The sequence below is a fragment of the Tachysurus fulvidraco genome, chromosome 5 (assembly GCF_022655615.1).
Source record: "Tachysurus fulvidraco isolate hzauxx_2018 chromosome 5, HZAU_PFXX_2.0, whole genome shotgun sequence".
Lineage (NCBI taxonomy): Eukaryota > Metazoa > Chordata > Actinopteri > Siluriformes > Bagridae > Tachysurus > Tachysurus fulvidraco.
The window spans coordinates 23315545-23333973 of record NC_062522.1 but is presented as its reverse complement, the minus strand read 5'-3'; the positions used below and the strand labels follow the sequence as shown (position 1 = coordinate 23333973).

At 37.9% G+C, this 18429-nt stretch overlaps 1 protein-coding gene across 1 annotated transcript in view; it reads left to right on the top strand.

The window, feature by feature from the left end:
• Positions 1 to 11084: 11084 nt before the first annotated feature.
• The window catches only part of pdzrn3b (PDZ domain containing RING finger 3b), an 89145-nt gene continuing 81800 nt past the window's right edge, over positions 11085 to 18429 (top strand). The window contains exon 1 of the mRNA XM_027147299.2: positions 11085 to 11950. Coding sequence (XP_027003100.2) covers positions 11234 to 11950 — 717 coding nt within the window. The 5' untranslated portion in view covers positions 11085 to 11233. The remainder of the gene's footprint in view (positions 11951 to 18429) is intronic.

The following is an 18429-nucleotide window of genomic DNA, read 5'->3' as shown; positions in this document are numbered from 1 at the left end:
ATCTTCTGACAATTTAGATACCACATGAATTTAGCAATAATTGTCTATAAAGGTCATTAGTTTAAAATACATGAAGAATGTTATATTGTCAAGCCAAGAAGTCAAGTAAAGAAGCTTTTACTGTCATTTCAACCATGTATAGCTGTTGCAGTACACAGTGAAATGAGACAAAGGACCTTCTCCAGGACCATGGTGCTACATAAAACAAAGACAGAGCTAAGGACTTAAGTAAGTTAGTCCTAGCCACATAAAGTGCATCTGTGCAACCTGGTGCAAACAGCACAAGACAAGGCAAAAAGTCAAAAAGTGCAGGACAAAAGACAGTGAAAACAAACAATACATGACATTACGCAAAAGACAATACACAAAGGACAGAACACAAAAACAGCACCAACCAGTGTAAATACTGTATGTTCAAACAATAGTGCATGTACAGAAATACTGGAATGAACACATTAGTATTATAGCAGCAGTTATATGAGTTATCGTGATGGATTGTGCAAAACGACTGAAATGTGAAAGACAATGTGCAAAGAGCAGAAACAGTGTGCAAAACAGCATGTAAACAGATTGATCATGGTCTAAATACTAGCTGTATCTGTCAATGTATACAATACTGTGGCAAAAATATTTATTATGCCAGATAGCTTACAGTTTCTGAAAATCCAGCAACAGTGCTTTATTTGACAAATTTTCCTGTCAGCTTTTTGTTTCTATTTTAGTTTATGTTCCCATAAAATGTCTAGAGGACATTTAACCAAAATATGAGCACCTGACAAATGCAAAAATTATGTTCCCAAATACATCATCAGTGTTGTTAACCTGAGGTCATCGGGTCTTTAAACGATCAAACACCTTTGGCCATGCGACCCGGCCACGGGCAAGTATTTTAAGTTCGAAAGTAGCTTATGTTCTCTGGATTACCTCACTTGTCCTTCTGTGTTGCCAACATGTCTAACACAACCAGCATTACACAGGCCACCCCAGTAATTAAAGCTGTAGCAATCTCTACTGGTGTTGTGAATGCGTGTTCAGTGCCACTGGTCCCTTAAGGATTTCTCATTACATTTAACACCACACAGACATCTGCCTAACAAAACCAGAACCATACGAGCATCCCAGAGACTAAAGCTGCGGCAAACCCCACTGGCACTGTTAATGCAAGCTCTGTGCCATTGGGTGCGTATGGACATCGTCACACAAGCCTGCCTACCTAATGCATCCAGTTGTAGCTTATTTTTAAGACATAACAGGGTTCATTGTAGCCAGCTTACTGACACCCTCATCCACTAAAAAACAGGAAAAACACAGCTAAACTTTACTTCTTATAAAGGCCATAACTGCTATAATATTGCTATATTGATCATATAGAAACACAAGCGTGAGTCTACTGAAAAACCTATTTATTGCATTTTTTATTGTAAGTGCATGTCACAAATACATGTACATTTTAAAATTACCTCTATTTTATTAAATGTACGTGCTCCACTGATTCAAAAACTTGCCTGCACTTGACTCTGCTTCATACAGTATATTCAGCTCCAAGGTCCCTGGTTCAATCCTGAGCTCAGACTACGGTCTGTGTGGAGTTTTTTCTGCATGTTGCATCTCAATCAGCGCTCTAGCCCCTTAGAATTGTGGCTTTGTTAATGACCCTTGACATTTTTAAGATGTCTCATCCAGTGTCAGTGCTTGGTAGTTCCACCCTTTTTACTCTATGTTAGCAAAGCTTGTTGAGTGCATGAAGTTTCCCACATCCACTGCAGTTTTTACTTGGTTTTTTAATAAGTGCATAATTCAGGTACTTGAAATGCACATCTTCTTGTTGGAATTTTCAGTGTGTACATATTAATCACACCAATCACACCACTAAACAATTGCATAGAACACTGCATAAGTACGTGATTTGGGACACACTAGATGTTTCATTTCAACTTACTGCTAGCCTTTAAATCAAACTTTTTATGGATAGTTTTTATTAAATAAAGGAGCAGATCTGGAGAGTTCATGGGCATAGAGTGTTTGGTGAACTGAGATGTTTAGTTGCTGTTGCTTTACCACTCTCCTGTGTTCATTCCGGTTTGCTGACTATGGAGTGGTTGGATGCATTATGTCCCAGGCAGCTCTCCCTTTCTGTTGTACTGTCATAGCTTGTCTTGCCAAAGTCCCTGCCACATACCTAATATTCTCTCTCTCTCTCTCTCTCTCTCTCTCTCTCTCTCTCTCTCTCTCTCTCTCTCTCTCTCTCTCTCTCTCTCTCTCTCTCTCTCTCACTTTCCCTCTCTCTCTCACTTTCCCTCTCTCTCACTCTCTCTCTCACTTTCCCTCTCTCTCTCTCTCTTGCACGCATGTATGCTTTCTCTCTCTCTCTCTTTGTTAATCTATACAGACTACTCCTGAGTTCCCAGATTGACTCTCTGAGTCTGTACTCTCTGGACCTCCCTGATTTATCCTGATGGCCTACCTCTGTTTGGAGTGCTTACTCCTGCTGAGGATGGCTCCACGTGGACAGCCCAGTGTCCCATGGGATTGTTGTGGAAAGAGTCACTTGGAGACCATAGCGATTGCAGAGGTCAGTTTTGTCGCCCTAATGTGGATGGACTCCATTTTGAGTCTTCTACCTCATATCATCTCAGGGAGTTTTTTTCTTACCATCCTTGCCTCTGAACCATTAGGGATTAATATAAATTTCATTTTAACTTTGTAGTCTTTATTACAGTTTTTTATATTTCTGTAAAGCTGTTTTAAGACAATGTCCATTGATAAAAGCATGATATAAATAAAATATCATTTTTTGTAATAACACGTTTACCTATAATATTCTATCTCCTATCTCTCAAAAGAATGTGGTTCTCGTTGGTAATTCCCCAATTTAGGTTAAGTACAGTATTTCCAAATAAACTTTTATTTAGTACATTATAGTATTTTTTATAGTATAGAAAACTGAAATGTGATGTTGCTGAAAAATTCATTCAACCATTGTTGTGGTATATTATGTAATATGAGCCCTACTGTTCATCATGTCTTAATATAAATGTTCTCTCTCTATTTCAAATTGGAGAGATGCCCAGTGACTTATGGACTTGATGCCAGCCTTTATTCTCAAGTTTCAGTGTATATTAGAGTAAAGCTGATGGTGAAATGCTCTGTTAACTACAGAAACCGTCTTGTGTGTGTGTGTGTGTGTGTGTGTGTGTGTGTGTGTGTGTGTGTGTGTGTGTGTGTGTGTGTGTGTGTGTGTGTGTGTGTGTGTGTGTGTGTGTGTGTGTGTGTGTGTGTGTGTGTGTTTGTGTGTATGTGCATGTGCATGTGCGTGTGCGTGTGTGTGTGTGTGTGTGTGTGTGTGTGTGTGTGTGTGTGTGTGTGTGTTTGTGTGTGTGTGTGTGTGTGAGAGAGAGAGAGAGAGAGAGAGAGAGAGAGAGAGAGAGAGAGAGAGAGAGAGAGAGAGAGAGAGAGAGAGAGAGAGAGAGTGTAACTACACAAATTTCTCAAGTAGTCAGAAAGGAATCTGAGTAAACTAAAGATTCACATGCCTCCATATGTCACTGCATCTGTTTCAGAGATCTTGTTGCATGCTGCCGGCTGATTCTATAAACACATACCATGTGGCAATAGGTCTGTTTGAATATTTATCCCCCTTGTGCTAACATGTCATTTACATTAACATCGCGAGGGATGTACTGACTAATAATAAATACAGAAACATGTAAAGCCACATGAATAACAGCCATTTTAAACACACACTGGTGCCTTGAGGGCAAAAGATTTTCTATTAAATGAACACATTTGCAGTATGATCTTTTAACAATTCTGCATCTTTTAAATGTATTACCTCAATATGTAAATGTTGTCTTGGTTTGGGTTTGTAGCACATTCCAATTCCAGATCTCTGACTTACTAGGAAAGATATTATAGTCTAGGTTTCATCCAGGAAAAGTTCTTGAAAGGGTTCTCTGTAAAACATATCAACATAGGGGATTGTTTAAAAAAGCTTATTATGTCCAGGCATAGATGTCATGGAGGCATCTAGGTAAAAAAAAAATCACAGATTGCGATATTTGGGATTTAAACATGGCATTTTGGAAAAAAAATATATAAATCAGCAGACCACGCCCTGGTCCTGGGTTCGATTCCTGGGTTTGGACCCGAACCGGCCACTGAGGGTTTATTTAATGTTAGATAAACAGACCTAAGGTTAATTATTTATTTAGAATCATTTCTATTTCTCAGACCTTAATTTATAGATACACAAATGCAAGGTGGATTTGCAAATAAATACCACATTTAAAAAAAATATTGCTGTTGTAGATTTAGTTTAACCACAAGCTCTAAAATCTGCCTTTTTTTAAATTTTTTTTATTATTTATCCAAACTTCCAGTAAAGCAACACATATCCAGAAATGTTATCCCAGGGGACGTGGGGCACAAGGCAGGGGACACCTGGATGGGTTGTCGACCTATCAGAGAGCACAACCACAGATGATTAGTGATATCAATGCATGCTTTTGGTCTGGGGAGGAAACCAGAGTACTCTGAAGCCCCTGATGCACAGGATGAACATACATTCTCACAGAGGGTGGAGGTGGAAATCGAACCCCCAAATCTGGAGATGCAAGGCAAACGTAATAAGCACCAAGCTACTAGAATTAGCAAATTATGTAAGATAGATGCAGAGGGGTTGCAAATAAATATCCCATTTAAAGAAATTTGCTGTTATCGGTTTGATAGTGTTTGTAATAACATCTAAAGGCCACAGGATCTACAACATCTATCATTTTGTTCCTTATCCACACTCGCATTGTTGTTGTTTTTTAAACAGGTTTGTGTATTTTTCTTCTGTAAGGCAGCTTTTTGAGTCTTTGAACCCTTTGAACCCCTGGTTCTTAATAACAACTGTTGTTTGTAATGCTGAATTAGTAACTGTCTATAGGATGGTGTCTTTTTTTTATCAAACTTTCTTTTGCTAAACTTGTTGTTTACGTCTAAATAAGAACAACCATTCAGAAACATTGTTGGAATTATATTAACAGCAGTGATAACAGAAAGTATCAATTTATCGAGATACCATATCTGCATGAATAATCTCAATTTTGTCGAATCTGTTTCTTCACTGACATCACAGACTTTTTCCTCTCTTTATTCTGTTTTGAGTCATCCATGGTGTCGGCCTAAAAAAGAGTCATCTGGTTTTAATATTCCACACTTGTCCGCTGGAAACCTCTGCAGCTAATGCATTATGTGTTAGCCCACTTGCCAAAACACAAAGAGCTTAACTCAAGATCCAGTGCAGATCTCTTGCTGTGGGTTTTGGAAGGAGGAAAATAGTTCCAGGGTACATTGCTGTGTACATTACTTTCCCAATGCTCTTGCACATGACTTGAGTCCTCGTCAGCAGCGTCTTGATATATCGCAACCATATGCCATGAAAAATCATAGAAGGTTTTTCTTGCTTTTCTACTCTTCTTCGGCAAGCCCAGGCTTCACTTAACCGGTCTTTGATTTGGATCAGCTCTCAATTTTCCACGAAGCACGTATTTTAGCTCCTTTTTGAGTTGAATTTGTGTGGTAAAAAAGGCCAGCATGTCTTTCTTCTCAGAACATTTAGCATAAACCAGGCAGATGCTACTGTGCGTGCAGCCTCGGAAATAGGTCAGATTGTGTTTTCTGATTCGCTGGGTGTAATCGTGAGATAGCTTTTTATCAGCAGATGTCCTCTGGAGCTCATGTTGTTCAGCTACCTGCATTTACCTGTCCACTCCCTTATCAAAACAAGAGACATGTGAGAAGCATTCTTGCAAGTGCAAGGAAGATCTGGCCTGCTTCTTGTTAAATCCTTCACGAAAATGTTTTACGAATTATACAAGTACCTTGCAGTCAGTAATTGGATAATATTCTTTTATTAGTATCTTACATGCAGATTGAGAATACAAAAAGATAATAAGGTGTTAAGCCAAAAGCACACTGTAGTATCCTGTACTCAGCACAGATTATCAGGAAATGAGAAAAGGATGAACACTTTTTAAAAGGATGAATTCTTTTTAAAGATTACCTCAATTGCTGGTTTGATGATGGTAGTAGAGAGTGTCCTGTGGATGCTGTCATGCTGGAATAAACCACCGCTATCAGGCTAGACATGCTTCATAGGATAAAGATGATCTGTTTGCAGAAATAAACCCAACATCTAGCAAACTCTGTGCTATCCAAAGGAACTACAGCAGATATGACCTGAGAGATCCAACAAAATGAGCTGTTCTCTGTTATCGCACAAGGGCAAAATATGCAATAAACTTAAACTGTTGTAATAACATCTATTTCTGCAGTAGAAAGCTAAAATATACCAACAAAAAAAATCCTAATTAAGTTAATATTTAATACCAGTTAAAGCATTTCACTGCGTGTCGTACTCTGTATGTATGTGTATGTCACAAATAAAATTTGATTTGATTTGATTTGATTTGTCAAATTCACTACCATCTTGTAGCACAACAAAATGTGTAAAGGTTTGTGTGGTAAATACTTTTGCTAGACCATAATTTGATAGCTTTCTTGGGTCATGAATTGCAACTTTTTGTACTGTATATGTTCCATTTGTGTGTGTAGAATGTAGATTTGAGGATGAATTAGCCCATATAAAAGGAGTTGATGTACTATTGTTCTGACCCACTCAACACTGAACAATGTGTAAATGTGGCACATGATCTCAATTGAGTTTGACACTCAGTTCTATAAGTACAAACCACACCAACAAAATGCTCCAGACAGCAAAACATCTTCATCTTTGCTGCTGTCTTTTTCATGTTAAAATCTACAGCATTTTACCACTGCACTTTTTTCATTGCACTGTACCATTGTTATTATACTCTCTTGCAGGTAAAGGACCAGCGGCAATATTCCACACTATGATTACTGACGCATGGGATCGATGCAAGGGCAAGGACCCAACCCAGTCAATGAGGAGTTAACTCTCAGTGCCAGTCCCAAGCTCAGATAAAATGGGAGGGTTGCAACCCCAAAAAGGGAGCAGCCAAAGGACAACAACTGTCTTGCACTGTTCGCACACATGCACTTTCTATAGTACTATGTGGTGTGATACTTAGTTCTGTGGTGTCCCTTATAGGTCTATGTTTTGTGTAGCACCATGGTCATGGAGCAACGTTGTTTCATTTCACTGTGAACTGCGCCACCTGTATATGATTGAAATGACAATTAAACCTTCACTTGTCTGGACTTGAAAACAAATCAAACAGGTTGATATTTGGTCACCCTTCTGAATATATATACTTCATTCTGTATGCCTCATGAGATACATTTCAATACTAAACCTTCCATATCATCATCAAAACACCAACCATCACCAAATCAGTGACATCACGGGTTATGTGCAGTACAGGTACAGGCATTCCATGGGTTTTTGCCCAGGAAAATGAAGGAAAATCACTGTAAAATGATTTTATGTCACCAGTGCCTCAGTACTTGTTTTGTTCACACCATCTGTCATGAGCATCTTCCAGAAGACAAGTGTAGCCATGCCTCCTTCACGCTGTGCTTCCTACCCTACCCCGGTTCAGAAGAACAAGATCACAAGGTCACTGAGAGATTCGCATGGACATGTTCATCTCCATACCAAAACACACACCTCAACGGGTTTTAAACATACACACAAGACACTCAGTCGGAAATCTGTCAAAGTGTGTACATGTATTTATGGCTTACTCAATAACTGTGTTTTATTTTCAGCTAATCACTACAAATTACTTACAGTGTAGAAGAGCGATGCCTAGGGAATAGGGAATGTTTACTAGTAATTGTTCATTAAATTTCTTTGTTACAAGGAGGGAAACAACTGTTGGATGAAAACAGATCAAAAGAGCAATTATTCATGTCCACAAGGTGTTACCTTGCCCTCATATTGTCTACATATCATAACTAAAGCAGACTACTGATGATTGCTTTATGGCCAGACTCCAAAAGCTGTGCCCTCATGTGAAACCCTTGTAATGTAGATCTATCTGTATCGCTTCAACACTGTCTGTAGAACAAAGAAGCAACCATCATAACTTACTTTACACAAGGCAAGTCACACTTGATATACAGGTACGTTGGTTGGAGACGGTTCCTGTCCAATTTTTTTCCCCTTCCTTTGAGGCTTGTGATTTTATATATGTATATATAAACATAATGCTATTCTTCATACATATTTACATAGCAGGTTCACCTGAACAACAGCATGCAGTATTCACTGGGACTACTGCTCTGGGTTATGTAGCTACCATTTTTCGGAAGAGGCATAAGCCATCAATGCCACCAAGCCATGACTCTTATTTTTTAAGTACACCACAATAACTATACAAAAACTTGGATAAAGGTGCCATATTTTTGACTGCCTTTACAAAGTCAATAACCCACTAATAAATGAAATTGCAGTAGACAGATGAAGGCAGGACAAGGATGCAGTTGGCATCTGCACTGCAAGGACTGAGGATTTGTTGGAATTCTTGGGAGGTGCAGTCTGGAGGTTGTGCAAGTGGTGGATTATAGCTTATTACTAATGAAACCTGGCATGTGCCATTGCAGCACATTTAGTAAAGTGCATTCATTCTGCAGCTGTCTTTTTTACTGATACAAGTGTGCTTAGCTACATTTGGCTGTACGATACAAAGAATTAATAATGTTCATTGTCAGGAAAAACTGATATCAATGCAACTATGAACATTTCTTCTTAAAATATTTGTGGAAATTCTGTTGGAAAAGTTGCATATTGACACCACACCTAGATAAATCCTTAGTGCAATCATTACGCTTGTTTGTGTCATTACTGTGAGCTATTGTCTGCTTCATATCTGTGTCATGGCATGAAAAATACAATTAACATAAGCTGATGATTGTGAGAGGATTTTCAAATGTAAGTGTAATATACCAGGGCGAGGTCAATATAAACCTTGAAAGATCAACATAATTTAATGCTGAATAGATGCTATAGTTCTATCTAGAGGAATCCAGATTCTTGTTATGTGCTGGAACACTTGCAGGGAAGCAAATGGGAAAAAATATACAAGTTTTTCTTTTTACCTATTTACAATAAACAATGCAAATTTATATATATATATATATATATATATATATATATATATATATATATATATATATATAAATAGTGAGAGTTTTTTATTATATAGAGATAAATAGAGAGAGAGAGAGAGAGAGAGAGAGAGAGTAGTATCATCATGTTGCCAGATTAAGTCCTTTCTTTGAAAAGGCTTTATGAAAATGAAATTTACATTGTGATTAATATTTAACTTAATAAATAAAATAGATGTATTTGTATGTTTTGTGACCTTAAAAGAAAAAAAAACAAACTCCTGTGCATGCTACGAATTCTTTCTTTATTTTCATTTCTGTATACTACACAGTATCTGTGTCCACTTTTGAAGCATTGATTACATTACTTAGAGCTTCTGTATGAGCATGTATTAAATTACAGCACGGCTCATATGTGACGTGTGTTTCTTCTGAAGACCAGATCTCTTCCCATGTAAGAGAGACGAGGTGGAGACTTCACATTCATTTGGGAGTGACTACATGCATGCTTTTGTCTTTGCTTTCTTTCCTCTGAGATACTGATGAACCAGGAGTCCTATAATTTAATAGCACACATGTGGATTAAATCGCTAAAGCGTAGCATCACGAGGAATTTGATTTCCCAGAATGCTGATGGGAACACAGTGTTTTCCATCTGTAGCAGACAAAAAAATGTTAGAAAGGTAAAGACGTGGTCATGGACCAGGCCATTCTGGTCTTTGTGCTTGTGCTCCTTAATGTTTTATGATTGCATTACTTTCCAAAGAGGTGGAAAATACCCTTATTCATATAATGGTTAGCACATTTGCCCCAAACCTTCAGGGTTGGAGGTTTGATTCCTGCCTCTGCTCTGTTTGTTTGGACTTTGTATGTTCTCCCTGTGATTTTAGTGGCTTGAGTGTGTGAGAATGTGCCCTGAGATGGATTGGTGCCCTGTTTATTGTGTTCCCCGGCGCTGAGTCCCTGATGATAGGCTCCAGGTTCCCCTGTGTGGGATGAGTGATACAGAAAATCGATGGAAGGATTGTTTCCTCCATGCTTACTACATGTACTAGCAGCACACACACACACACACACACACACACACACACACACACACACACACACACACACACACACACACATTCTTTATCTATGAATTTAAAAGGGATGGCCTTTTAACTTCTAAAAAGGTCATTTATATTGCACATTTTTTGGAAAGAAAAGTCATGAAGTTTTAAATTAATAATGAATCACAGTATACTTAGTATGCACAATAAAAGTCTTATTTTTCTCATTAAAAATTATTCATTCAACTCAGCATGCATATGAACATCTATCCATCAACTTAGCATTTATCTATCTATCTATCTATCTATCTATCTATCTATCTATCTATCTATCTATCTATCTATCTATCTATCTATCTATCTATCTATCTATCTGTGTAACAGCATGATACACAATATCCATGTTAAAAGCTGTATGCTAGGAAAATCTAAATAATGGAATATTTTGTGCTATTTTAGATTAGTATGAGTATATTATAGTATTTATACTATAGATTAGATTAGTATGAGTATATTATAGTATTTATACTATAGATTAGATTAGTATGAGTATATTATAGTATTTATACTATAGATTAGATTAGTATGAGTATATTATAGTATTCATACTATAGATTAGATTACTATAGTGTGAGTTAGAATGTTATTATTCAAGTCTATAATCACAGTATTAAATGTTCTGTGATACCATATTTCACAGTAGTATTCTGTTTTGACCTATAGCAATATGGCCATAAATACTTAAATACATTTGTTGTGTGATAGACATTACTATATATTTTCTCTTTCTAGAAGTGTTCTAATATGTACTTCCTGTTTTAGGTTGGGTGGTGATTTTTTTTATGCCATAACTAGTTTCCTCCTAACTCCCAAAAAGATCATTTCCATATTTTGTGGTGAGAGTAAACGCGCCTCTTTTCGGCATGTTACGGTAGCGCATTGTTCCACACTGCCCCCTCCTCACAAACTTTCAGGCAATTAGTTTGTTGAGGGAGAAGCAGCTCAGAGTTAAGCGGTGCGGCTACTTTCAATGAGCGAGTCTGCAGCTCAGCGCTGATTCCGTGGCGCTTTTCCTCCCTTAACTTTTATACATTTGAAACCAAATCATGGGCTTCGAGTTGGAGCGCTTTAGCGGCGCAGTAGATCCGGACCTGAAGTGTAACCTCTGCCACAAAGTGCTAGAGGAGCCTCTCACGACGCCGTGCGGCCACGTCTTCTGCGCGGCGTGTGTGTTGCCTTGGGTGGCGCAGCAGCGCAGCTGTCCAGCGCAGTGCCGGCGGCGCGTGTCGGCCCAGGAGTTGCACCACGTGCCGCCGCTCAAAAGCCTCGTGCTCAAACTGGACATCCGCTGCGAGTATCACGCACGGGGCTGCCGCCAGGTCGTCAAACTCCAGCAGCTCTCCGAGCACGCAGAGACGTGTGACTTTGCCCCCGCGCGCTGCCGTAACGAAGGCTGCAGCCAGGTGTTCAACCTCAAGGACGTGCACTTGCACATGCGCGACGCCTGCGAGTACCGGCCGGCTGGCATCTGCGAGCAGGGCTGCGGACTCGGTCTTACTCACCGAGAGCGCTATCAGGACGGTCACTGCTGCGTGCGCGCGCTCAAGGCGCACAACAGCGCGCTGCAGGCCAAAGTCTCCAGCCTGGAAAAGGAGTGTAAGAAGCAGGCGATGCGCGCGTGCAAACGGGAGAAGTCACTGCTGGCACAACTCTCTAGCGTGCACAACGAGCTGGAAATGACTGCGCTTCGTTACCAGAAAAAGTTCACCGAGTACAGCGCGCACATCGACTCTCTCACCAAGAGCTTTGCCTCGCCAGCTAAGGTTGCTGTTTTGCTATTTCTCTGACAATTTTCTGACTCAGAAGTTGTTTTTGAATCCTTTTCTCAGTAGGTAAAATTCATTAATTGCTTTCAGCTGGTTTGTAAAAGTGTTTCCCAAAACTGAAACCGTTTACAGTGAACATAATGCAGCTGCGCAGTTGTAGGAGTTTTCTGGGTGGATTGGAGCCTAATTCATGTAAACCAGGTGACGAATGAGGACTATTGTAGCACTTAGAATATTCATTGAACTAACTTTCTTACAAACTTTTTTAACCGGAAAAAAAGAAAAGTGGTCAGACTGACATTCAAGAAAGCGGGTTTTGATATTTAGGCTGATTTATTGATAATTCAGTCGAAATCTTAGTGGTCAGTTACTAGGCTACAGGTATCTAACTTGTAAATCTAACGTCCTCTTTGTCCGTTACTTGAGCTGACACCAGGGCTGACCCCTGGAATATGTGTTTACATATTGTGTACCTAGTTTGCAGAGCAAAGTGAAGGATTTGCTCTTGTGTGTGTTTAATCAGAGCTTTGGCTTGTGCGTATGCAAAACACCTAGTGGTGGAAAACCAAGCCGCAGTGTGATGTAGCTTTATCAGTAGCCCTTTATGCAGGGCGTTGTTAAGTCATGGAGCTGGACTACTTACGCATTGTATTACTTACTACTATGTTTCTGTGCTATCAGCTGGGATGTCATTTGGAGAAGGTGAACAAGGAACACAGTTTGACCTGCCATAAATTGCCATAATTTCAACCATATAATCTTTCGCTACAGGCACATATTCACTGGATATTTTCAAAATGATTTGTATAGAAATGGATTTAACAACGAATATTCTGTCCAAGCAGCTTTACAGAACAAACATAAAACAAAAAGTTAATATACAGATTGATAGAGTACCAAAATTCAAGATTAATATTAGATGTATTTAATTACGTTTGTATTTATCCCTGATGAGCAAGTCGAGGCGATTGTGGTGAGGGAAAACTCCCTTGGACGGTAAAGGAAGAAACCTTGAGAAGAACCAGACTTAAAGGGGAACCTCATCCTCATATGGGTGACACTGGAGGGTGGTGTCTGATAAATGTTGTATTGATAAGGAGATGGTCCTCTTTAGAGACCATAAATTCCTTCCTAACCATCATTGAGAAGTGTTGGATGCCATAACTTCTCAAGGCCCTACCTTTATCCAATACATAATTTCCTGATGCCAGTAGCTTGGCTGCTTCATTTTCAGTTTTTTAAAAAATCAGTTTTGATCTCTATTTCTTGTCCATTTAAAGGTACTAAAAATGACACATGCACAAAAAAGGAAACTTAACAGCACCGCTTACACAGTTTTGAAATCCTTGCTTTATAGAAAGGTTCAATTGTTTGCTTTGCTTCATATTGCTGGCAAAGCGCATGAGTCCTTTTATAAGGAACCCACTTGAAGCAACGCCCAAATACAATATGTGATAAATTGTGGGTGTTTTCTGTATTTCAGTAATCATTAACATCATGTTGCTGGCAGCAACAAACAATTATGTATTCACTGCTTTCACTTGTTTTGAATAGATGCTGTTGTTGAATCCCTGATATGTCCTTTTTCTGGTATAACGCAATTTAGAAGCACTTCTATGTGTACAGGCACATAGAAGTTTAACATTTAAGCATCAGAAATCAAACTAATCTTGAGTCTAGCTTAGAAACACTGGCTACAGTGTAATACACCCTTGATGGGATGCCAATCCATTACACAATCTAAATTATTTTTCTGTGCATAATTCTCCTTTTTTTTTTTTTCCCCTCCCTTCCTTCTGGGATAACTAGTTTCCTCCTATCTCCCAAAAACATGCCATTAAGTGGATTGGCTGAGGTAAATGATTAATTCCCAAAATATGAAAGGATGTGAATTTGTTTGTATGTGGAACCCTGATTTGGACTAGTTTTCCATCCAGGTAATATTCCTGAATCACATTGTTCACAGTGTTCCTTATATGGGCACCGGATCCAACATACCAGTTTAACCAGTTAAATTAAAACATGCAATGGGTTCAGAGAATATTGCGTTATAGATTCAATTTAAAATGAATAGATTGAATTTGAACTCTTTAACTGATTTTCTGTCATCAGTTATCCCACAATAACCAATGATGATAAAAAGAAAAAAATTCAAAGTTTTTATGTATTTGTGATTTCAAAAATCTAAATCAGATGTTTAGCCGCCTTCAGTTTTTGTGCACTATATTGTATTACAGATTTAATTCACAATTCTACACAAAATTTCCCATAATGGCAATGTGATTCAATTGACTAGACATGATTTAGAAAGACAAACACCAGTGTGTATGAGGTATAGCACAATTCACATTTGTCAGGTTAAAAAACCAAGACATGAAGTCTAAGGAGCTCTCCCTTCATCATTAGAAGTTAAATGGAAGAAGATTGAACCACCCCAACCTTTCCTAGAGCTGGCAGATACTGCTCATCCCTCAATGTAACTCAAAAGTGAATAAGTATAGATTGTGAAATAAATGATTAATTACGAGTCAAGCTTTAATTTTAACAGACTTCAATATGTACTGTGTAGAACAATTTCAAGGACTTAAAAATATTGTAAGCTCCGTGTTATTTCTTGGAGCTTGAGCCTGAACCTGCCCCAATAGGGGATTAGAGTTCGGGTTGAAATGCTTAGACATTCCCAGCTAGGCTCCAGTGTCTGTGTGGTGCTTGGGGGTCAATGTAAAGAGAACATTGCGTGTTAAAGTGGCATGTATAGTCCTGAACAACATGGGTCCAATGCCCAGGCAATAGAAATGGCAGTGTTGTAGTAGTTGTTAAGTGTTGTTAAGTAAAGTGGCTAAATTAATATTATGCTTCAAATTAATACTAAAAATGCATTTGTTTAGCATGCTCTAGTTTGTGAATTACAAATCCAGACTTGCTTTGCTTTCTTGTTTATCAGCCACTTAACAGAAGGACTCTCACTACTGCTCGGTGATTTATTTTTAATTAAGATAGGAACTATGTGCATTATTCAGTGTTTGGCTCAAATAGACAAACTTCTTGTGCAGTTACCTTGGTTATTTTAACAGCTGTTTTATATATGATGTATATTGTGTATTGCTTCATCAACTAGCTGTTCTGCTTTTGGCTCGCATGACAATGATTCACCTTGCATGCCCAGCAAAATGAATTTAATACTGGAGTGTTTGTTAACAAGACAGAATACCCTACTGAAAAGTCACCTTATGTTAGTTTGTGTGTCTCATTCATTTGACATTCAAGCAATAAGCTGAGAGCTATGATTATGATGATGATCTCTTAGATAAATGTCAAAGATATTTAAGATATCTTTCTAAGATAAATGTCAGTAATGTATTGTGCTTAGTGACTTATTTAACAAAGCCTATTTAGGAGGTCTGTAGTAATGTTCATTTTAGCTGCTGAACCAGCCAACATTTTCATTACAGTCCCCTTACATTCACCTTGTACTGAAAATACATCACTCTTATTGTGGCCTACTTTAAGCCAGCTGACCAAAATTAAATCAGAAATACAAATGAGGAGGTTTGTTACTCACTGTGGAAGGATGGTGGCTATATTTTACCCCGGTAAATGATTCTGGATGTTTTACAAGCAGCTCTCCGGTTACTAGGTGTCTCATCTTATCTCCCATCCAGTTCATTGACAGTAGAATTAAATATGATTATGATGTTAATATACCTAATAATTGTGCTCAATAACGGTCAATGTGAGCTGCGGTGTCACACACTCATTTGAGTTATAGGAGCTTTACACTTCTTTCTGTTGGCTTTGGAGTAAAACAAAAAAGGCTTGTAATTAGGCTCCAGTTAAGGAAATTGTTATAAGCAAAAATAACGGTCACAAGTTTTTATCAACTGGTACATCTTTTCATCATCACTAAATTAATCTTAAGTCTATTTTGAAAGTCCTGACAGCTCAAACTATTAACTGTTGAATTAATGACAAATATTACTAAACATTGTATAAAACTGTTAAACATTAATCCATATAGGTCATATAATCTAGTAAACTATATTGTATCCAACTTTGTCATGCACTTCTCACCTTTTTTCCACCCATTTGTCATAGACAAAATAGTGCTGCATAAACGAGTCAGAAAACCTGGAAATACAGCAGCGTTTTCCAATTTCAGTTCTATCATGGCAAAGTCAGTGATTTTTTTTCTTTTTTTTTTTTCTTCTTCATTCTCGCTAGTTAGTTGTTTTCAGAAAATTTAACTCATTCGTGAAATCATTTTGAACAAAATGTTTACGAATTCTAAATTTGTGTTCGTTACAGAGCTTTTTTTTTTTTTTTTTTAGCAATAATTCAAAAGCTAATCTTGTATTAAATGGGATGAAGCTACATTCCAGTGTTGCCAACAAAATTGCATCCTCCCCGCAATATTCTATATTGAACCCTGAATTAATTCTCTTTTGAAGCCTGCACTTATTATAAATCTGTTTATTGATGCTACATTGATATGAGTGCTTCATTTAAGGTCAGTATACCTAGAATAGATTAAAGCCCTAAATTTTTTTTTTTTTTTTTTTTTTTTTTTTTTTGTGAACAGTAAAAACATGTCATGTCATGGTCACTTAACTCCAAATCAATATAAAGTGTAAGGTTTGTTAAACCAGCTTTTTAGAATGGCAGTGACGATGTGCTATAAATGTTGTTTTAGATTTAGCCTATGTGGTAGTCTCACGTCTCATCTCTCTTACTTCTTTTACCGTATACTGTAGGTCTTTTACAGTTTACAGGCATTCTTTCAAAATCAAATACACTGTTAGGTGTGAAGTTGATTGATATTGGTGTTCAGTCTCCTGCCTGCTTTGACGCAATTATTTTTTTAATATATAATAACTCTGACAAAGTAGTGTCAGGGTGCTGTGTGGAGATTTCTTAACCCCCCTTCTAGCCCTGAGTCATGCCTGTCAGCTACAGCTCCTAGCCTGCTGAGAGGGGGAAGGGAATGTTTATTAATCTGCAGCACAAGAACACCAGTTAGCTTCTCTGCTAAACTTTTATTGTGTAGATTTTCTCTAGACAAGTATTATAAATAGGAAGCGACTACATGTCTGGTTTTGAAGAGACTGTCACGGTTTTATGACTTGAAATGTCATAAAGTTCACTGTGTTTGAGATGTGAATATTTGTTGCTATATCTTGAGCCCAGGTGAATGGAGTAGAGCTATGGTGTGAAAGATTGCTGGATATCGGAAAAACTCTACATTCTTGCTACTCCGTATACTATAAGCTAGGATTTTAAACTATAGATGTTCAGTTCCTTTAATGTGCTTCAGAAACAGTAGTATCATCAGTTCATTAGAATCATTTTACCAGTACTAGTAGAAATCGACTTATCAGGCATTTTCAGAGAGTAAAAATGGGTTTGATCTCAACATTTAGTTGAAGATATAAACATCAGTATGTTTAGAATTTTTCTTTTTGTGAAGATATTGCCCCCAGTAAAATAGGTAAAGCAGGTATAAATTCTTGAGTCCCCATGTGTGTACTTGCATATGAGCCATTGATCACCACTGTTAAATGATGCCAAGACAATCGATGCTTAACCTGGAAATGTAAATTCTATTTTTTGGCTTCTGGTAAAAAGAGCTATAGAAAAAAAATGACCCCTTGAAATAATAAAGGCAGCACTTCCATTGAGTGGACAAAGTTTTCAATGCGAAGATGATAGAATTTGTCAGGAGTCCTTGGATAATTGTCTTGTTCCAACTGAATGCTCATAAGGTAAATCATTACAGCATGCATAGCTTGGGAAAACTATGTGATTATTGGCTCTCATCTCTGTGATCAACTCCACCTCTTCGTGATTGGCCATTGAACACATTGTTTTTTAAATCCCATTATTTTTTGAATTTTTTTAAAGAAATAGTGGAAGCCAGTGAGATGTGTATCATGTGTCATTGGTTCTGAAACCAATACATGTTTTCATAATAGTAATGTGAATTTCAAGAAAATAGCATACCCCCTCCACTCATTTTTAGCCCACTCATGGTTTCCCATGGAATTCTGGGATTTTAGGCATCTGTTTTGGCTTGTTGCATTCCAACCCTAGACCCCTGCACTGCCTGCAGACAGCTATAAATGGCTGACACTGTACATACCATTAAAATGTGTGTTCTATTTAGACACACTATCCTATGGTGTATAGAACACAGACAGCTGACTGCCCACTACCGCCTCCTTAACAGACAGACGGATTAGACGCACGTCTGGTTTCCAAATCTCTCTTGTCAGCCCTCTTTTGGAAGTAGCCATAGGTTTATTAATAAGCTTAAAATATCAGGAAATACCAAAGTTTTTTAAACCGTAAATCTAATGGTCAATTGACAGCTCTTTTGTCTGAGACTTAAGCTCTAAACAATTGTCAGTTTACCTTTAACTGTTTGAGATTATTTGAGGTATTGTACATGCACTGACAATGAAAATGTGCCTTTTTTTCAT